General features: G+C 36.5%; 1 protein-coding gene across 1 annotated transcript in view; it reads right to left on the bottom strand.

Annotated features, from left to right (window-relative positions):
* Window positions 1-218: 218 nt before the first annotated feature.
* Window positions 219-23,008, bottom strand: part of LOC111552981 (putative uncharacterized protein ENSP00000383407) — a 60,157-nt gene continuing 37,367 nt past the window's right edge. Inside the window, exons 4-8 of the mRNA XM_023227487.1 lie at window positions 20,658-20,695; window positions 18,279-18,365; window positions 10,932-11,008; window positions 2,862-2,927; window positions 219-1,471 (exon numbers count right to left, since the gene is read on the bottom strand). Coding sequence (XP_023083255.1) covers window positions 1,454-1,471; window positions 2,862-2,927; window positions 10,932-11,008; window positions 18,279-18,365; window positions 20,658-20,695 — 286 coding nt within the window. The 3' untranslated portion in view covers window positions 219-1,453. The remainder of the gene's footprint in view (window positions 1,472-2,861; window positions 2,928-10,931; window positions 11,009-18,278; window positions 18,366-20,657; window positions 20,696-23,008) is intronic.

The raw sequence follows: 23,008 nt of genomic DNA, 5'->3' as shown, positions 1-23,008 counted from the left end.
AACTTAAACTAAGATTGGATAAGCACTTACAATAAAGCTAGGGAAAATTTTAAGTCATCGAATAGATGAGTAACTGAATGAATTAGTTAACAAAATCAAATATATTCTCCTAGAAGGCTTATAAGACATTTATTTATTCATTTATCACATGAGGACCTAATTTATTACTGAGGACTTAATCTATGGGAGGTGCAAAGAAGAATGAAACGTTGTGGCTGCCTGTGACGCACATTGCTTAACATGAGTACTAAGAAAAATAGTCATCTGTATCTGTTCCTGTCCCCCTCACTGCAAGGTGATCTCTTTGGGGTTCTAGTACTGTTTTGCACATATCACTTCTTAGAGTCAGTATCATCAACGAATATATTCAATCTGAACAGCTGGCCAAAAATACATCTGGAGGAAAAAGTTGATGTGTGTCATATGAGAACTACAAATAAAATTCAATGATTATTCACAGGAAAGATTGCGTAAGGTGGGAGTAGGGAGGAGAAATGTGCTTGACTAGAGGATTAGCAGGTATTTAAGAAGCTAAGCAGTATAATTTAGGATGTCTAACAAAGCCATTTATGTAATAGTCTAATTCTACTATATAAACACTAAAACCCTTTCAAGTCCTAATATAATATTCGAGCTCCTCCTTCCTCTCAAGCAGATTTTGACATGTGTAATTCTGGTCTTGGAATAATGTGCCCTCTGAGAACACAGTAAAAACAGAAATGAGTCTTTCAGAAGCCACACAGGCCCAATTTTCCATAGTGTAATGAAGTCGTAGCGTCACGGCCATTTCTCCACTTCGGCAGGGGAAGCCAAGACTGCTTTTTGCTCACTGACCTATAGCTGAGGGTCAGTCTTTGAATGTGGACACACTGCCAAGCTAGCTGGGAGTTGCCAGGATTACACAAACCAGAGTTGCAAATGGGGGTTGTGTTGATTTAAGAGAAAAGGCCACAGAAGCCACATCTTTCTTACTTCCTGTGTAATATCCTCTGCTCTGAAATTTTGAAGAAGTTTCTAGAACTACTCATAAGAACATTTCTCTTTTTGGGTACACCTCCTAGCTGACCAAAACTTATGAACAATAGGAAATTTGAGAGCCAGTATGCAAATTAATTTTTATTAAGTATCTATTGGATTCTTAGCAAGAAGAGGAGCTATGGATGGAAAATTACACAGTAAAAGAAGAAAAACGTTTTTATCTAGTATTTATAATTTCATCTCCACAAGAAATGTTATGAAAACCTAGAGTAAGAACCTGCCCTTGTGTACGGACGAATGATTGTTCTGCTTTGAAAATCTGCTCTGTGACTAGCCATGTGAACTTGAGTGAGCCACTTCACCTCTCTGCACTTCAGCCCTTCATATTTAAATTGAAGGATTGGATCATAGGAATTCATTGTTCCTCACATGTCCTTGGGGACATTTGACTAGATAAACATCTTCTTTTGTTACTTTACATAAATTCTTGTGCCTTAGAAAAAATATCAAGGAAAAAGTGGGAATGACCTACTGTTAATCATAGATGATCAGAGTCTGAAGAAATATTCTCTAGTCCAACATTTTACTTTAAAAATGTGGAAACGGAAATGCAGAAATATGAGTTTAGAGACCTAAGAGCACAGTCAGTGGTAGATCCAATTCCTGCCATCCAGTTCTCTTGCTTCTGTTTCTAATTAAGGCATTTCATAATCCTCCCAAATGTATAGCTTTATTTTCATCTGAAAGTCCTTTTTGTATTGACTGAGGTTCATTTGTTTGTTTCCCACAGCTCTTTGACATTTAACTAGTCATTAAGAACTTAGATAGCATGAGAAATAGCAAGGGCAGAGCTCAATAAATCTTTTTTTAGGGAACAGAAGTAATACTTAAATCATAACTTTCCGTCACCTCTTCCGTCTACCTGGTACAACTTAGACATCTCTTAAACAAAAATAAAAAAAAATAGTTGAAAAGAAAACTGTTATAAAAACTTAGATGTTACTAACATGTTAATAATATTGGGGGAGAGAGAGCTATAAATAAAGATATCAAAACTTTCATATTCATACCTGCATAAAGAAAGATGATTTACCAAGAGTAGTTATTTGTCACAAAATTACGATTACATTTTGTAATCGACTATTACAAAACAATAGTCAAATAAGTTGCAAACATTAGCTTGTCGTGTTCCGAAACCATCTAGAACAACAACTACAAATAAGACTTATAGTTGTTTCGTATCAATAATGCTATAATACTTGGCAATGTACGTGAAAATCCTGGAAATTTGCCAGACCTTCTAAACCGTGTCCTTTCCATGAACCTCTGTTTAGCAATATCTGAACAAGGAAAAGAAGGCAGTTGATGTGATTTTAATATCATAAGGGACTGCTGGCACACAGAGAGACTTTTTAAAAAATGGTTTTATTATATTTCATTCTATGGACTATAATCCAATTAATTAATTGATTTCCTGTTATCACACACTCATACCGTTTCCAAGTTCTCTTTTTTAGCAATGCTACAATTATGTGCACTTCTCTCAGAAACATGAGATAGCACCTATTTTCCCCAAATCAGAAGATAATGCTTTTTAACATTATAAATTTTTTCCCATCTCAGGAAAAGTTGCTAAATTTTATGGAAAATTTTTTATATAACAACCTATCCTTCTTTAAAGGAAATGCTTTATGGTCCTTTTAGTTCAGAAAACCACTCAATAAGGACAAGTCTCTTTTTATATCCTTTAGAAAGTCTTCCATGTGGCAGCTGAAAACAAATGTAATAAAGAACCATAGAAAACAGTGCTTGTGGCATTAAAATGATTGGAAAAGAGATGGGAAATCCACTTAAATAGTTATATCAGGGAAGAAATGTCTCACCATTTCATCAACAGTAGGTTCAGCTTGTCTTTGATAATGACATGGACTCCAGCATTCAGTGGTCACCTTAGAAATTAGAAAAGGAAAAAGAGACAACTAATGTTAACATTCTTTAAAAAACAAAACAAAACAAAACTCCACAAAGCTACCAAACTAATTGGGAAAGGATTCATTGTCTTAATTAGAAATAATTATCTTGTTATCAAAGTACACTGATTAATGTTTCATCAGTGACTTCATCTGCATATATACACATATATAGACAAATATGGAATATGTGTAGGTATATATAGTATACACACATTATATATCCATATATGTGTGTGTGATATGTGTATGTGTCTATGTGTATTAGATTCACTCCTCAGCCCTCATATAGGGCAATCCCAATCCATAATCTCACATTTAGAAGGGTTGGTGGAAAGAGGGGATCAGGAAAGTTTTATGAAACAGCCCACTGTAAACCCTTAGTGCTCTACATTAAGTACATAAAGGGCATCCATTTTAGAAATGCTGATTGAGTTTAAACTCAAACCAAATATACATTTGGAGTAATATCTCAAGTTATAGTGTGGGATATCTTTTATTACATTTGGTACCTGTCAGAGTAACCTTCTTACTGTCAGCTTCTACTCCTTTTGAAAACTTTATGTACCTGATATCAAACAATTTCTACCTAGGGCACTTCAGGACTGCAGCAAAGGGCATTTGATGGAGTCTATAAAAGGTAATAAAAGGGTGCTGTGGTCTGAATATTTGTGTTGCTCCCAAATTCATATATTGGAATGTAATACACAATGTGATAGTGTATTAGTCCATTTTCACGTTGCTGTAAAGAAATACCTAAGACTGAGTAATTTACAAAGAAAAGAAGTTGAATTTGCACACAGTTCTGCAGGCTGCACAAGAAACATAGTGGCTTCTGCTTTGGGGGAGGCCTCAGGAAGCCTCCAGTCACCGTGGAAGGCAAACGGGGAGCAGACATTCTTATTGTCAGGAGCAAGAGCAAAAGAATGAAGGAGGAGGTGCTACATACTTTTAAGCAACAGCTCTCATGAGAACTCACTTATTTTCATGAGAACAGCACCAATAAGGTAATGCTAAACCATTCATGAGAAATCCAATCCCATGATCTAATCACCTCCTACCAGGCCCCACCTCCAACACTGGGAATCACAATTCAACAGGAATTTGGGCAGGAACACTTATCCAAATTATATCAGATAGTATTAAGGGGTGGGACTTTTGGGGAAGTAACTAAGCCATAAGGTCTCTGCCCTCGTGAATGGAATTAGAGCCCTTATAAAAGAGGATGAAGGGAATTGTCTTGCTCCCTTTTTAAAGCAGACACTGAATCAGCTGGTGCCTTGTCTTGGACTTTTCAGCCTCTAGAGCTGTGAGAAATACATTTCTGTTGTTTACAAATTATCCAGCCTAAGGTACTTTGCTGTAGCTGCCTGAAAGAACTAAGACAAAGTGATTTCAAATTTTATTCTGAGGCGAGTCTGCAACGAGATTAAGAAGAATGTAGAGAGAGGGCAATATGAATATTCATTAAACATCTTGAGGGAGTATGCTCCTTTATTTAAATATTTATGACAATCACAAGAAGTTTTATTATCACTATTTTACACATCAGGAAATTGAAGCACAGAGAGTTTAAGCAGCAAGTTTAAAGTCCAGTGTTTTTTACTCATATAAAGGTAAGGCAAGTTTGGTTTCCATAAAGTCTAAACCCCAGCAGAATTCTGGAGTTCTAGCTCATAAAATATAGCCAAAGAACAAGAGTTCTGAAGCAGAAAACTGACAAAGTAGCTGAAGTGACTGAAACAAGTGCCAAGTGGTTGTATTTTATTTTTGCCACAGTGTGTAGCCTGTGGGTTCTTAAAGGACTGGGCCCATATGTTCAGGTTTGTTACATTTTAAGGATGCTATCTAGTACCCAGGGCTTGACACAGTATATAAGAGTGCATTTACTAGCCATTTTCTGGGTTGCAAAATTCCTTTTAAAAATGAGTGAGAATGATGCTAAGGAATACCAAATAAGTCCTCTCAACCTTTTAGGGCTATCCAAAAGGAAAACACCTATACATATGTGGAGTTCATTCATAAAAATCATTTGTTAGAATCAAGTATTTCCTCTTTTTAAAATAAAAGTTAAATGTAGAGTTGCTTAAACTCCCTTCTTTAAAAGTGAAAGTATACTTATCATAAATGCAGTATAACTTTGGATAAGGAAATGAGAAAATCCAATATGATCTTAATTTTATTTCACCAGAAACAAGAGATTTGGATTCCATGTTAACAACTTATGTTTCTTTAATACCAACAGAAGCCACTCTTGAAAGTCGTTTACTGTTAAAGAGAGGAGATTAGATTTTTTTTAAGATAACAAAATACAACCCTATATTCTTTCTACCTGCAAAATAAGTCATAATCTTGCTCTTTGGAAGTAGGAAATTTCTCCATCTATAACCTCAAACTAGTATAGTTCTAATGGTTTTAAAATATGCTCACAAATTCTTTTATAGAAGAGGTCTTCAGAAGGTGGATCATAATACTGCTACCCTACCCTTAGTGTGAGCTGGATTTAGTGAGTTGCTTCTAACAAATAGAATAAAATGGAAGTAATGATGTTTAACTTCTGAAATTCGGTCTTAAAAGGAATTGTGGCCTCTTCTTGTTCTGTGTCTTAGATGCTCCCTCTGGGGAAACCAAATGACATTCTATGAAGACACTCAGCCTCATGGATAGACCAAAGTGGCAAGGGACCTATCCCTGCAGTCATCTCCCATCAAAAAACTGAGGTCACCTGTCTACAGCCATGAAAGGGAGTTAGCAACAAACCTTTCGGCCCCAGTCAAGCCTTCAGATAACACCTTGAGAGACACTAACCACCTGAGATTATAACCACATGAGAGACTCTAAGCTAGAAATGCCCAGCTATACCACTCCCCAACTCCTGACCCACAGGAACTGTGAAAAAATTTTGTGTTTGTTTTAAGCCCCTAAAGTTTAAAGTAATTTGTTATGCATCAATAGATATGTAATACGATAGTTAAAAGTCATACAATGGATAAGAAAGTACTTGAAATAAGAAACATTGATCAATATACAATATCATTATTTCATCATAATATAATCACTTCATACATAAAGACTATCATTTGGTTGACACTGTCATTTTGAACTCTTTTTGTTTGTTTGTTTTCTACCTTTTAGATTGTTCACACATTTGTTTAGAACTGCCTCAAATCTGTCTGATAAAACCTAGTGAAAGACCTGTCTCTTCTGCTTGTTAATATATCACAGCATAACCTTCAATTATTTATCCAGTGACCCAGTGTTGTGACCTCGGTTAAGCTCATGAAAAATTGGTCCCGTTTTGTCCATTCTACACGCATTTCCCAAAAATTGTGTGCTATGTTGGATATAGTTTTAATTCTGTATATAGCCAGTGGGATGTGTATAGCCAATATTTTATTTGTTAGTAATCCAATTTTCATCTTAAGGATTAAATGACTAACTCTAAATGCTGTTTACACTACATGAGAGCTGAAGGAGACTAGTCTAGTTTGTGCAATAAAAGGTGAGTCTAGACACTGTTTAACTGTGGACACCACAGTTTTGTCTGATTGCTTACACAGAGCAGAGTTCAGCATTAGCAAAAGTGACTGTTTTAAAAATAAGGTATCAGGAATGTATTCAGCTTTGAGGAAGAGAATAACCAACAGTGGTTGCTTAAACAAGTATGGGGCTTATGTTCTATAAAATAGAAGTGCAGACATAGAGTTTCCAACCTGGGTGCAGCTTCTCAAGGATGTCCTCAGTGAATCAGGCTCTTTGCATGTGCCTGCTCCACCATCTTTCATGTCTGCCTTTGCCTCACCGCTGGAAGACAGCTGCTGATTTACCAGGTATTACATCCAGCTCCAGGCAGGAAAGAGAGCAAAAAACAAAGCTTTGTCCTTGTGAGACTCTGTCTTATTTTCTATTTTCCAGAAAAGAAAGTCATCCTCAGGAATTTCCGACTGTATTTCATTGGCCAGAACTGGATACCATGACCACCCCTAACTACCGGGTAGGCTGAGAATTCAAATGCTGAAAATTACAGTCTCCATAGTGAAAGACATGAAGAAAGAAATTGATTGAAATGGGTTAATTAATTCAAGTAGCAACACTTTTTCTCAGTAAAGGAGCTCAGAAAGAAAATGTTTTGATTCAGTCCTGGGTAGGGATGCTGGACAGCGCTTAATATCACCAGCACTGAAGGTAATAAATATTATCTCTGTTTTCTATCATGAATATGAATGATACTCTGAAGGCTGAATGCAACCTAGGAATTTACGTGAGAAATGAGGCATGCAACACTTTTGAAAATACATTAGCCCAAAGTCTGTATTACTGCATATTTTATTCCCCTTTTAATATGCTACAAAAGGTTTGAGCCATCAACTGAATGCTGCCAGAGAAGAACAAACAAGAACAAGAATGCAAAAATAAATGCTGGAAGTCAAGTTTTCACAAGATGTTCTTTATGGTTGGTATGATCACAGTGCTAAGCAGACTGATTTGCTTCCAGCTCTATCCATCAGCACTTCTTTCATAAGCCTGGTTCTCCAGGAAGTTTATCCCAGGCTATCTATGCAGAAATGTACATGGGGCAAAGTGGGTACTGGAGAAAGCATTCCCTGAACTCCTTCTCTTGCCCCTGCTACCTGATTCTTTGTAACTTCTTCCATGCCTGAGATCTTCTCTTCTGTTTTGAGAACATGAAGGAAACATGTTTGCTTAAGTACGTTCTGATTAGGAATTAAATATTTAATTCTGACCATTTTTAGTGTCTGAAAATATTTTGTAGGCATGGTCAAATGATAATTATAACTACAAAATGTTTTACATTCTACAAACTTTATCCCATGTTACTAATATTCAGGAAATGATCATAGGAAAATATTTACACTAGGATACTGTTCAGTATTTTAACTGTTTCTATTTATACATAGTTTTAAGAAATTCTACAATGAATTTATATCATCTCCATAATAGGGAACAAAAATCAACTTCACTTTTTCCAGGAGGCTGTTGTCTTCCAAGACCATAACTAAACCAAGTTTGGGTTTATAGAGTTAAAATCATGAGATATCCCATCTGTGAACACATATTCATGGCTATAATTCGGACGTTTGTTGTCTCCAAACTTTATGTTGAAATTTGACCCTCAATATTGGATGTCAGGTGATATGGTTTCACTGTGTCCTCACAAAAACTTTCATCTTGAATTGTAATCCCTATAATTCCCACATGCAAGGGCGGGATCAGGTGGAGGCAACTGGATCATGGAGGCAGTTTCTCCCATGCTCCTCTCATAATAATGAGTGACTCTCACGGGATCTGATGGTTTTATAAGCATCTGGCATTGCCCCTGCTCGCACCCACTTTGTCCTGCCACGCTGTGAAGAAGGTGCCTTCTTCTCCCTTGCCTTCCACTATGGTTGTAAGTTTCCTGAGGCCTCCCCAGCAATGGGGAATTGTGAGTTAATTAAACCTCTTTCCTTTATAAATTACTGGGCCTAGGGTATTTCTTCATAGCGTTGTGAGAGCGGACTGATACATGGGGCCTAATGGCAGGTGTTTGGGTTATGCGGCTGGATCCCTCTACAATAGATTCATGTTCTCCCTCAATGGCGAGTTCTCACTCTATTAGTTCTTGCGAGAGCCGATTGTTTCAAAGAGCTTGGCACGCACCTCCCACTGCCTTGCTTCCTCTTTTGCCATGGAATCTCTGGGTCCCCTTCACCTTCAGCCATGAGTGGAAGCAGCCTGAGACCTTCACCAAATGCAGATGCCCAATCTTGAACTTTTCAGCCATCATAATTGCGACCCAAATAAACCTTTTTCTTTATAAACTACCAAGTCTTAGGTATTTCTTTATTTTGTGTTGTATTATTGCAACACAAAATGGACTAAGACACTCACCAACTCTCTTGAATTCAAGAGTTTCATGGTTTATGTACTGAACGTTGTCACATAAAAATACCACTTCCTAGGCTCCAGTCATGACGATCCAGGTGAACAGGAATATGGCACCAAAAGTCTGCCTTTTTAAGTAATACTCCTGTTGAGTTTGATACAGACAGTTCCCAGGTAGGTCTGGAAAAACACTTATCTGATAGTCATTTGTTCACTGATGGAAGGCCAAGTTTCATGCCATAGTCCACTCTTATGCCCACTGACAAGCCACTTTGCTACTCACACCAGCTTCTCCATTTGACATTGGCTCCCTGTCTTCCCCATCTTTCAACAGATAAATTACATCTCCTTCTCCTCAGTCACAAGGAGTTAATACATTAATATTTTGCATAACACTCCTTGTTAAACTATTCTGTCATATAGATAAGTGTTTCTTAGTTAAATTCAATTGAATGTCTACTGTGAATAAAATTTAGATAAGACCAGTGACTCCTCCCAAATAAGGATTTTTAGATTAGATGGCTCCTGCTTGTCTGCCACTAGGTATGAATTCCTTCGGTTTTTAGTGATACACTACATGGCACAATTGAATGGTTACCATTTGGAAGCACCATTTCTTGGCCAATTTTAACCTTCAGAAGAATTGTTCTTAGGGTAAAGATTTATCTTTAACCATTTTCTTCAAGAACTTTCTATGTTACTTTCTTCTTTCCAAGAAACGGGTCTATTTTTCTACTAAAAACCTACAGAAGGATTTCTCTTGGCACAAGGCATGCCTAGGGAGCTATTCCAGTAAACCAGCTGTTATTTTTCTTCTGGCTATCAGACAATGCTTCACTTAGATACTATATCTGAGGTCTCATCTGAATTTAGGAAAATGAGACTGCTTGTTTCAGAGATAATCTTCCAGCTGTGCTTGTGCAAGTCTCATTAAGTCCTTGAAAGAGTAAGAGGAGAAGGAGGGTGAGGGAGAAGGGGAGAAAAGAGGAGGCGCAATGACAACAAATGAATTTTTAAAAGTATGTCTTAACTGCCAGACATAGAATTACAGTGTTTTAATGACATGTCTCACTGAATCCCATGAAAGTTCTGAGATATTTTTTATAGATGTATTTTACAGATGATAAAAACCAAGGCAGAGAGAGTCTAAGTAAATTGCACAATGCCACATAGCTAGTAACAATCAAAACAAGATTCAAAGTGAACTCTGTGTGATAATCAGAGCTCTCATCCATGCACTGTGGGAGAACCCACTGGGAGACAGTACTCGGGCAATGTGTTACCACGTCTTGTAGCATAGGCCTATCAGTCTGGTAGCATCAGAGCAGCCAGCAGAAACTGTAGTGGATCAAAATCACAACCTACCATCCAATTTATTGGAGGGTCTCCAATAGCCTCAGGAATCAGGCTGGATTTAGGAATGTGAGCCCCCCTTACTCACCAAATCAGCACTTTACAATTCATACGCTATGTACCTTCTATCTACTGCACCAAAGAAGTTCAGTTCTAAATTTCTAATGAAACTATCAGAATGATTAAAGAGAACCTCATGGCTGTCAGAAAAAATACCAAAGTCAGTCCGATGCCTGAATTGGCCTTGTTGACTCATATATCCTCTCTTTTTACAGGGTGAAGAGCAAGTATTTGGCTATTGATTAATGTTACGTTACGATTGTTAGTGAGGCCAAACATTCAGACATTTTTAATTGTCCAAACTCCTGGGCTAATTAATGCAATTTTGAACGGGATTGGTCAGGACTCATAGTTTATGTTTTTATATAAGTGTTTAGCATAGGTCTTGACAGAGAACATCCCAGTATATTAATTTACTATTCCCAGAGTTACTTATCAAAAGGCTGTACAATATGATGTTTTGCAAAATCAAAGTAGTTTATTATCTTATCATCATTGAATTTTTTTCATTTATGTTTCAATTCACAGGGACATAAGCATATCAGTTACAAAACAACTCTATAATAACTAAATACAAAATAGCTACAAGGCTGTGTAAATATTGTTCACTATGTCTAATATATGACAGAGCTGAGTAACAAGACGATTTTCACAAAACACGCAAATGCTGATTATTCACATTACCTGACAGGAAGTTCCTTGTAGAGTTTTTCCTTGATGAGTATGTATGTTGTTACTTAGAAAATTGTCTCCATTTAGATCTAAGAAAAGAGATAACTGTTACATACAGAATATCAGAAATTACAGGATTTAGGAAATTTAGGTGCAATGTAATACTCATGTTTTTATTTAGTCTGTAAGACATTACATTGGATAGGTCAGAAATATTTTTTTCCTTAAATATATGCTTTTTTTTTTTTTTTTTTTACAAGAAACAGATCAAAATAAAATAGAAATTTAACAAAATAGGGATGCTGCTGACCATCTGTGTCCCTGAGGAAGTGATAGAAATTCACTGTGACTCCCTTTCTTGGTAATAATAGGATTGTGGACTAGCTACAAAAGCCACTTCTAACTTCAAAATGCTATGACTCCATGCAGTTATCACCTCACCTGTTTCTATTAAACTAAGCTTTCCACCCCTGGCATTTTGAGCTTCATTAGCTTAGGTCTTCTCAACGTGAATTATTTATGCTGAAATTGTTCTACGCATGCTTTAGTAAAAGCTTTGCAATGTAGCATCCATTTGCTTGCAGCTAAATGAAACCTTTTCAAATGTAGCAGCACTTCCCTTTTAGCTCCTGCAAATGGGAGCTTCATTTATTTAAGTCTGAAATACATGGTATGTTAAAAGAGGACAAGACTTTATGGGTCACTTAATCCAAGCCTCTTATTTTACAGATGAGGAAAGTGCGACACAACATCACCTCGTCACCAGGCCAGTGACGTTTCCTTTCACTTTCACTCCTATTTACTTGCAACCACTGCTTCAGTTTTCTACTATTCCTCATTCTCATATTCTGCAGTGGAAGCGAGAACAGGCAAGTCCTATCTTCCATGCACAGTGAAAAATAGGTACAGATTTTTCTCCAGATCTCCATCATAGCTATAGTTAAAAGATATGTTAAATTCACAGCTCAGTCTCAAAGTTACTTGAACCAATAACAGTATTTAAAATGAGACTAACCATACAACAGGATTCCAGAAAGTACCTAAATTTTAAAATGAGCTGGTTTTATGATCTGGTTCTTTGAATCAAGAATTTATGTCACGGGGTCAGGCTGCTAGTTGCTGAGTTTTTGCAGCTTAGTTTTTAGTTTCTGTATTGAGAAAAAAAAAAAAGATTGCCTCCTTTCTTTTATTCCTTCCCGTCTTGTCTCTTTTAGTCACCATTTTACAGGAATTTTGAATTACTCCTTCTATAGCCATTCTTCTGGGTATAGAAAAGGAACAGTAAAGTGGCCTCCTGTGTTCTAGAATCTGGAATCAAGCTTAGAAAATAAGATACGAATATGTGCAATGCACTTACATAACAACACAAGGCAGAAAAATGAGTGATTCATACACAATAAGATGGAGAGAGATCACTATGACTCTGAGAACTTGTGGAAGAGACAGGGCCAGAATGGAAGCTTGAAGAATGGATACAGTTTGAAAAGGTGGAAGGAAAGGAAAAGGTGTAAATTTAGCAATGATGCCATGAACCCTGGCCTATTATGCAGCATAAATGGAACATGTTTAATTAAGTGTGGAGATTGAGGCTGGTTAGGCCAGAGGGCAATTCTGGATATAGAGTAAGAGGAGGTAGGGCTGTATAGGGGACTGAGGCCCAACTGTAATGGGCCCTGAGTACCAGGTGGAAGAATTTGAGCATAAACCATTAGACCAATGTTGTAAATATAAATATCTACAGGAATCAAATATATAACTAAATGAAGTTAATTCGATCAAGAAGGCAATGGGAATCCTACAGTGAGCTTAAGATCCAGCTCCCCAGCTACAGGGTAGCCATGGCTCTGAGCTCTCTCAGTTGAAGTCACCCGAGACTTTGGGTCTTGGACTGGCACTTTCCCTCGTGTTTTTCAAGGGTATACAAACGTATGAATTTTCATGTAAAATTTCCTGATTTTTAAAACATCATGTGGCCCCACCAAGCTTTTCTTCTGAATAAATTCAGCTATAGAGGTACCATTTCACAGCCCCTGCTGTAGAAAATGGGGGACCTTTAAGGGTTGGGACTAAATTAGGCAAACTTAAACCTTTGGTGTCTGGTCTTATACATTTTTATTTATTTATGATTCCCAAATATTACCCTCCAAAAAGTGCTTTATAAAGACGAATCTATTTGGTCCTAAGTAGCAGCAAAGGCGGGAGTTGAATTAGACAATATATGGGCTGTATTTTCCAAAGTTGGCCACAACCAAGCCTTCCCATTCCATCAAGAAATTGAGTCTGATTCTTCTCCTGTTGACTCTGGGGTGATCTTAGTGACTCACTTGTCACAGTAGAGTGCAGTGGAAGTAATATTTTGTGATTTCCAAGGTTAGGTTAAAGAAGCCTTGCATAAGCTGGGGGCAGTGCTGCTTGGGAGGCTGAGGCAGAGGATTGCTTGAGTCCGGGAGTTTAAGATCAGCTTGGGCAACAGAGTCAGGCCTTGTCTCAAAAAGCAAAAAACAAACAAACAAAATTACAAAACAAGAAACCGTGCAGCTTCTACCTTGGGCTGTTGGGATGTTCATTCCTAGACACTTCTTCCTGTGATGTGTGAAGCTCCCTTGCATGTTGCACACACTTGAAACCCAACCCTGAGGCTGGGAGAAGCTGGAGTGACATGAAAAGGCCACATATAGGTTCTTTAGTTGGCTGCCCAGCTGAGCCGAGCCTAACCTAGACTAGTTGTCAGACATGTAAGTGAAGGAGCCTCTATAAGACTCCAGGTACCAGATGTTTAAGTCCTCCCCAGTCATTCAAGTCTTCCCAAATGAAGCCTCAGACATCACATTGCAGACCAGTACCCCAACTGAATTACTGACTTGCAAATGTATGAGCCTAATAAGATGTTCTGTTATACTACTAACTATTGGAATGGCTTGTTTGCTGCAATAGATTATCAGAACATTCATGAACTACATCGTAGATTACCAATGTCAATGTGCATAAAAATATGCCATCCAGCATAAAAATTGAGATTACAACTGCCCTTCAAATACAGAGGCAGCAAAAGGAATAAAAAGGATGTAAAAAAAAGTTTTTGTTTCTAATCAGTTTTTAGGTTTTCTAACATAGATACTTCTGACTATACTACTTTTCAAACAGGCAACTATAATCTCAGTAAGAACTCCTCTAAAGAATTAAAGGATCCGAAGATTCATTTAAATAAAACACTAGAAGTCTAAGTGGTCTCATCATTGAATTCAGAAAGCCTCCCTTGGATATATGAGGCATCACACCATGCAGTGGGTACCCTTTCCTCAGGGACTTTATTCCCACCTTGCAAGGAGCATTTAGAGGTGTGAAGTAGGATTTCCCTCTGGTTTTCCTCATGTAGTCCAGTTTGGCCAAAGTTAAATTACCTGCCCTTGGGAAACACGTTTTTCTAAAATTAAATGTGTGTTTCCTGAAAATTAACCAGAATGGTGAATATATTTGTGAATTTATACCATCTTTTGCCATCTTAAAATTAAGCTACTTGGCCTCAGGCCAATGAAGAAAAATAATTAATAAGATCTTGAAAAATTAAGCCAAAATATTTATAAGCTTACATTGAAGAGGCTGGACAAATAATGATATTGACCAAAAGTCAGGAGAGAAATTAGGTTTCAAACCAGTGGTAATTGAAATGGTGGACTAGAGTAGAAATCCTTAAGAACACCTCTTCTTTCCCTCTGGGTTCCTCCTTTTATAATTAATCTCATCAAAGCCACATGTAAAGAAGATTTATTTTTAAAGTAAGTTTGCAGCAGTATAGGTGAAGTTAATGTTTCTCTTATTACTAACATTGTTTTCTGACTTTGTCTGGTCCCTCACTTCCCTTAGTAATATATGACATTTTCCCCCAGCTTTTTCTTGTAGAATAGTCTGTCACAGTTACACTGATTGATTGAAAAATTTCTGAATCTCCAAATAAGTTTTACTTCCTTTTTATTATTTTTTAAAAGTTGATTTATTTTTATTCTTTGTACTTTCTGGTATAAAATATGAAAATCCTATTCTTGAAATTATCTTTAATTAAATCATAACTTAATCTTAGGTAAACTCCAATTCACAGATTCAAAAGTTTGTTCTTCTCAATTCTTTTTAATAAAGTCGAATAAATTTAAATATTTTTAAATGGACTTTAACTTACTAAAATAAATATTACAAATATTCTTCCTATCTATAATGCCGAAAATTTAACAATTAACCCGAATTATAGATTAATTTCTCCTCACACCTAAGCTATGCCAATTTTTTAGTTGTAAAGTCCTAAGCACTCGATTTATTCTACATTATTTTACAGATGTAGTCTCTTTTAATAGAACAGATGTAGGCTTAGATAAAAATCTCCTTAGAAGAAGGAAATGGACTAGATAAATTAAAAATATTATGCATCTGGAACTCAACTTATTCTGACAAATTTGGCCTTAACCTATATAGTACAGTCATGTTGTTGAGCTATGGATTAATATACCAGACACAAATCTTAGCTAAATATAGCCTGTGGAATCTTTTCATCAGGTCCCAACATTCTTTAGGGCTGAAATGCTATTAATATAATGTGTTAATGTCAAAATATCATTTTGAAATTGAAATTGAGGAAAATTGCCTTTTTTTGGCCTTGAATTTTATACGATTTCTTAGGACTTAATGTCACTCCTACAGTTTATTTCCCTATATGTTTTCTCCTATTTTATTGAAGCTATCTTTACAATTTCATCATTAGTATCTAGTAAAATCATGTGGGCTGTGGATGACAACAATGATGCACTTTCCCATCTTCATCTCACTGAACTCCACAGACTGTCTATCCTCAGGCACAGTAAACTAACCCTAAGTAATTATGCAATTAACAGCTAAAAAGGAGTGTTTAAAATGAGAAAGAAATATTTTAGGTTGATACGTAGGTCACTAATTACTTAGAAATACTCTGAACCTTCCAAATGAAACCACTATACCCATAAAATTAGAGCCTACAACTTGTGGCCTTGAATTTCTCCCTTCAATTTATAATGTTACAGACAGCCTTGGTCTCTGGCCATCAACTCTTCCTAGTATGGCATTAATCTCTAGGAAATGTCCAGTGACTCAACTGCTGCTACTGAAATGTCTGCTGAGGTTCTTGGACACACACACATGCACACTCACTCGCTGAACACACACAGTCACTCAAGACCCTGAGAAATATCAAAGCTGGGAAAAATTCTGTAAAGGCTTTCTTTCTTCCTTCTCCGACAAAGCAACCAGAAGTAACTCACCTAAGGTCAGGATTCTTTGCTGCTTTTTCAGTGTAGCTATAATAGGATTCCCTGCCTTTTATTCCCAAACTAACAAAACAAAACAAAAAACATACATAAGAGAAAGGTAGTTTTAGGAAATAGAATACTTGAAGAAGTTTATGGAAAAATTTGTATCTACAATAATCTTTAACACCATTATACCTTCTTTATCCATAGATCAATATACAATGATCTAAAATACAACAGGTGCTTATAGAAGGATTAATAGATAAACGGCATGGTGGATGACTAGAGAAACTGATGTTTGACTAGAGAAACTGATGTTTGATTAACTGACTGAAGGTATGGATGCATATAGCTGGCATCCATGTGGTAAAGACAGAGTCCAATCCAAACATGATAGAGAGGGAGGTAGAGCAAGGTGGCTGAACAGAACCCTCAGTAATCATCCCTCTCACAGGAATACCAACTTGAATAGCTCTTCACACAAGAGAGCACCTCCGTAAGTAAGTAAAAATCGAGTGAGTGATCACAAGGAAAGGCAGTTTGGGATTGCTGACTCCACCGCCCTCCTCTATCCCTGGTAGCATCCTCATGGTGCTGAGAGAGCATCTTTGTGCTTGGGGAAGGGAGAGCCAAGTTATTGTGGGACTTTGCATGGACCTCAGTGCTGTCTCTCACAGTGAAAAGCAACACAGGGCAAAATTTAGTTATCCACTACAGGGGGAGTATATAAACTCGCCCCCAAATTCTGACTAGCCCCTCCAGAGTGGGCTGAAGCACTTTAGAGTCCTAAGTAAACTTGAAAGGCAGTCCAGACCACAGGACCTGAAATTCCTGGGCAAGTCCTGGTGCTGTGCTACGCTCAAAGTCAGTGGAACTGAGGTGCACATGATCCAGTAAGACATCAGCAGGGATGGTCAAAGGAATGCTTTCATCACCCCTTTCCCAATCCCAGGCAACACAGCTTGCAGTCCCAGGAAAGACTCCTTCCTTCTGCATAAAGAGAAGACACAGGAGAGTAAAAAGGACTTTGTCTTGCAACCATAGAATAGAGGACTAGGCAGACTCCTAAGGTTCCCAATCCATTCTTCACTCCCAGGTGAAATTTCTAGACTCTTGAATCATCAATAGCTAATATAATCAATTTTTTTCTCATTCCAATAACCCTTGGGGGTGAATACCAAGCAGATCAACTGTTGATACTGTTTTTCATCTTTGTAAACTCTTAAGACTTTCTGTTTTATTACTTGTCTTCCCAAAGTTAAGTAATTTTAATTATGAAATCACTTACTATTAATATGTTATTCTACACCTGACTGCTAATTTACTCTCCTGGAAATTTTTAAATTATAAAAAGACCTAATTATATATTCATAATCAAGGTTATTTCTCTTACATTTTTTAAGAAGACCTTAACATAACTATTAACATATCGATGTTATCTTTAGAGTTTTTTTGTGCTCTAATTTTTATTTTATTTTTTTTGAGACGGAGTCTCTCTGTCGCCCAGGCTGGACTGCAGTGGCCAGATCTGAGCTCTCTGCAAGCTCTGCCTCCCGGGTTCAGGCCATTCTCCTGCCTCAGCCTCCCGAGTAGCTGGGACTACAGGTGCCTGCCACCTCACCCGGCTAGTTTTTTTGTATTTTTTTAGTAGAGATGGAGTTTCATTGTGTTCGCAAGGATGGTCTGGATCTCCTGACCTCGTGATCTGCCCGTCTCGGCCTCCCAAAGTGCTGGGATCACAGGCTTGAGCCACCGCACCCGGCCTAATTTTTAATATATTTTCAAATTCTTTTGTACTTTAAAACTTTCAGTTTTCTTTTCAATTGCTTATTTGCTTCAGCAGGCAACTTAACTAGAACCCACTTCCTTTCTGTATGTGTCTATGTGATGTTTATACACATATGTATATGTATACATGTATATATTAATAGTTTATAATAATGCATATTCTATTCTTATTTGGTTTTCCTTTTTAGGTAGACCACAATATTCCGCTTATTTTCATGGTGAAAGATGTAAATTTTTCTTACCTGCCCTTTAAACTACTTTGGGAAAATGCAAAGTCAGCTGAACTAAATTTAGCAATTACCTTTTAGCTGACAGGGCCTTCTGAGGTGGGAATCATTCTTATGCTTGCTGTGTTCCTGCCAGATTTTGTCATTCACAGTTTTTCCTTCTAAAGTGAAGCAGAGAATTAGTTAGAATTCACAGTAACATTTGTCCAGTAAGTATAAGACATTTGAAATCAAAACAAGTTCAGCACGGGGGTTGTAACTTGGTAAGTGATATCTTAAGAGAGCTCTAGTTTTAGGGAGTTCTAGTTCCTCATGGACAACTGCAGGTATCCTGTGGGCTACCCACTTATTCCCATGAACTACATAGGCACCTCACCATATATGATAGAATGCTGTTACTCTAATGTCTCTTGACAGCTTATGATTGCATTATTCTTTGTAGCAGTTTTCTTGAATTCATAACCAATTATTATTATTATTACTTTTTTGAGACAGGGTTGTACTCTTTTGCCCAGGTTGGAGTACAGTGGTATGATCATAGCTCATTGCGGCCTAAAATTCCTGGGCCATAGCTATCCTCCTGCTTCAATTTCCCAAGTAGCTGAAACTATACGCATGTGCCACCATGATAGGCACTTTTTTTTTTTTTGTAGAAACAGGGTCATAATCAATTGTTTTTATGCATCCTTAAAAGGTTAAAGTATCCTTACCCTCAAGATTCCACATCATTTCTAACAAACTAATTGTGTAGAAAGAATATTGAGCTATGATGGTTTCAAGAAACTCTAAGATCCTTGAATGGAAGGTCAATGATTTGCTCAACTTTGTCCTCCCAACATCTAAAGCAGGGCCTGGACATGTGAAGAAATGAATTGCACCAAATGGAAAATTGGAGTCCCTTCTAAATTACTTACTTCAGATAAATCATTCTACATGTTCTATCATACATGGATAAAACAAATGTTAAATGCCACCAATGCGTAGCGTGAAGGTGAAGACAAACTCAGCATGCTGTGTTGTTTCTAAAGTCACTATTTGCTCATATGTTTTGATTGTAGAAAAGGCAGTTGATCATCAAGAATTGTGTTAGGATAGAAATACTGGTTGTATTGTATGTACATGCTGAATAGACTGAGAATGGATCTAGATGAAAAAGAAAATTTTGCTTTACTTCCTTTTATTTAAGACTATGCGCTCTTCAAATCAGGGCTGATGTTCAAAATATTTAACAGCGAGTGACTGCAGGACCGTGATAGGATCCAGCACCTGTAGGTGTTACTGCTGGGAGAATTGAAACCTGATTAAAACGCAGATATCCTTCAAAGTTGTACCCATTGTGGGGTATCACCTTAGTCAGAATGAGCTTTTCAGATCCTACCAGAAAATTGGTTTTTTAAAAAGAAGGAAATGGGTATTAGCACCTGACTCCTCTGTTGGGAAGAAGGAAAGGGTAAAGGGTACCCACAAGTTTGGCACACTACATTAAAAAAAATTATTGAGGCCCGGTGTGGTGGCTCACGCCCATAATCCCAGCACTTTGGGAGGTCGAGGTGGGCGGATCACGAGGTCAAGAGATGGAGACCATCCTGGCAAACATGGTGAAACTCCATCTCTACTAAAAATACAAAAACTAGCTGGGCGTGATGACGCACACCTGTAGTCCCAGCTACTCTGGGGGCTGAGGCAGGAGAATCGCTTGAACCCGGGAGGCAGAGGTGGCAGTGAGCCCAGATCGTACCACTGCACTCCAGCCTGGCAACAGAGCAAGACTCTGTCTTAAAAATAAATAAATAAATAAATAAATAAATAAATAAATAAATAAATAAATAAAATTATTGACTGGATGGCCCAGATGTTTCACCATTGTGAATGTTTTATAATTACTGACTCCCTATTTGCTGTAAAGTAAAAAGAGAGATAATCTATTAACTTTCTAAAAGTAATGAATAGAACTCAATGTTACTTTAGAATTAAAATACAAACCAAACTGATTGCATGTGTTATTACTATGAATGCTATCACAAAAATTAAAGAGAAGATTTGGTGTGTGAAAAGTTGTAGAAGAGACTTTTATAATAAAACTACTTTCTGCTGATTTTTTATTGTCTCCTAGATTCACAGATCTAAAAAGATCTCTAACAAGTCACCTTGGCCATGCAGCAGCCAAGCTACACATGGAGAGCTGGAAGATGATCAGTCAATGAACTACCAAAGAGGATTATTCTGTTTAAATATAACAGGAAATTATTGCAAATAAATCAATGAGTTCTTTGTCATAGCCATTTAAAGTTAGAATGAAGCCACTTTTAAAAAATGTTCTTCTGTATAATTCAAAGACAACTCAATTTGACTCTCATTAATCAGTTTTGTTGCTTTATGGCAGGAGCAGGAGAAAAGAACTTTTGGGGAGACAGAATACATCATTTACACTTATAACCTTGGGAATCACTAACCAAATATTTTATTTTCAGACATAAATCTCCGGAATAACCTGGAAGAATAAAAGAAACAATATTTAAGTCTAGATTTAATAAATAACATCTTAATCAAACAGAAATTAGAATATGTGCAACACTTTGGGAGCAGAAATGAATTCTACCTCTAACTAAGGTCTACTTATGATCTTGAATCTTCCTAACCCTAGGTGGCAAATTACAGTAAATACAAGTATAATTTGAGTCTATAAATTTCTATGCTATATGGAGAAACCGATTTTCATAAAACCTGAACAAAATGGTAAGTCATTTTACATGAAAGTATCTCAGGATAACCAAATAGTTATGGGGGGAAGTGCTTTTCCAAATAATTATGTTAATAGATACAGAAAGAATGATGTAAATTTAATATAACCATTATGCAATCTCTAATAAAATAACAGATCTGGAAAATAATCACCAATTACCAATAAAGCCTAATTGAAAGGCTGATGGGCAACTTTATGCCGAATGGCTCCACCTGATACCATCTGAATCCACTGAGCAATATCACTGCCATAAAAATATGATCGTGCTAATCAATTCATGTGTGTGGGTGAAAACACACATATCTCATAACTGACATTGTTATAGCTTAAGTGTTTTCGGCTATTGATATTCTTCATTGTCATTAAATTAAAACCGAGATTACCTTTTTTTCAAGCTCAAAATTGTGAGTAAAAACATGCAAAGATAAGATTTCCTTTTTCTTAATTTTTTTTCCTTTTAATTTTTTAATGCAAAATGGTTAGGACATCTCTTGGCACATAGCAAGCATTCCAAACAAATAAGCTATTTATAATATTGTAAAGTGAGGTAGGTAAATAACAGCAAGACTAGACATATAGCTTACAATACAACAAAAGAGAAAGTATGCAGTCACTCAAGACCAACTTTTAAATATACATATAAATATATATATTTGGACCTTTTCATACTTTATATATATATTTGAATCTTATCACACTTTGAGATTTAACCAAAAGTTTACAAGAAACATAGAGAAAAACATGCTTAAAAAAACACAAGGATTCAATCAGCAAAATTCAAAAATCTGGGAAATTCTTCAGGACACAGACTCCAGTTTCTTCAATGAATAAATGAAAAGACACAAATGAAGAGACATGAACTGAATCCAGCTGAGCTTTTTGGATCCTGATTTAAACAAACCAACTCTGAAAAAGCATTCGAGTCTGTCAGAAATAGTTTAATATTGACTGTATATTTGGCAATATAATGTCATTTGTCTTGTTTTGTTCTAGTGCAGTAATGGTATTGTGATTATGCTTTTCAAAAAATAATTCTTATTTTTTTAATAATATACACTGAAGCATGAAATTATGTGTCTGGCACCTGCTTTATTAATACAAAAACAGTGGGGATGCAGTTGGGGGAGTAGAATGGGTAGAAATAAAATTGACTATAGGTTGATCCTTGTTTAAGTTTGGTGATATGAGTTTATCATTAACTCTTCCTTTATGTATGATTGAAAATTTCCATAATGAAATGTTTTGAAACAGAAACAGAGGATAGGATTATGCTGACTGGACCGTGCTAATCAGTTCATGGGTGAGGGTAAACACACACACATCTCATCACTCACTGTTACAGCTTAAGAGTTTTCCACTATTCATATACTTGATAGTCATGTGCTCACTTAGGCAGCACAGATACATATTCTTGACAGTCATTAAATTAAAATGAAGGTTATCCTTTTTAAGTTCAAAATTGTAAGCAAAAACATGCATATATAAGGTTTCCTTTTTCTTAATCTTTTGTTTGTTTATAATTTTTTAATGCAAAATGCTTAGGACATCTCTTGGTATGTAGCAAGAATTCCAAACAAATATATCTGTTTATAATACTGTAAAGTGAGGTAGGTGTATAACAACGTGAGGCATCATTTCCATCAGGAGAGTGGTGGGCAAAAAAAAAAAAAAAAACTAAGGAACTCAATGGAGACTTCAATTTTATTTTAATTGCTTGGAATCTGAGGCCCACCTTAACTGATCTGGTTTATGTTAGAAAAATTGTAAATTGGTCAGCATCAGACACTTTCCCTTTAATTCAATCCTCCTGTCATCTATGTTTTGGTAGCCTATATTCTGTGGAAGCATCAATCATAAGCCAACAGCTACTATTTTGTTTAAGTACCTGCCTTGGAATTAGTGAATTTCTTATTCATGGTCAGAATAAACAGCCTCACATACATGGCGATAAGACTGAGAAAAGTCCTGCCAAAGTCTCTTCTTTTTTTTTTTTTTTTTTTTTATTATACTTTAAGTTCTAGGGTACATGTGCATAACGTGCAGGTTTGTTACATATGTATA

The sequence above is a fragment of the Piliocolobus tephrosceles genome, chromosome 19 (assembly GCF_002776525.5).
Source record: "Piliocolobus tephrosceles isolate RC106 chromosome 19, ASM277652v3, whole genome shotgun sequence".
In the NCBI taxonomy this organism is placed as follows: domain Eukaryota; kingdom Metazoa; phylum Chordata; class Mammalia; order Primates; family Cercopithecidae; genus Piliocolobus; species Piliocolobus tephrosceles.
Note: the sequence above shows the minus strand (reverse complement) of the source record. Positions and strands in the feature narration are given on the sequence as shown.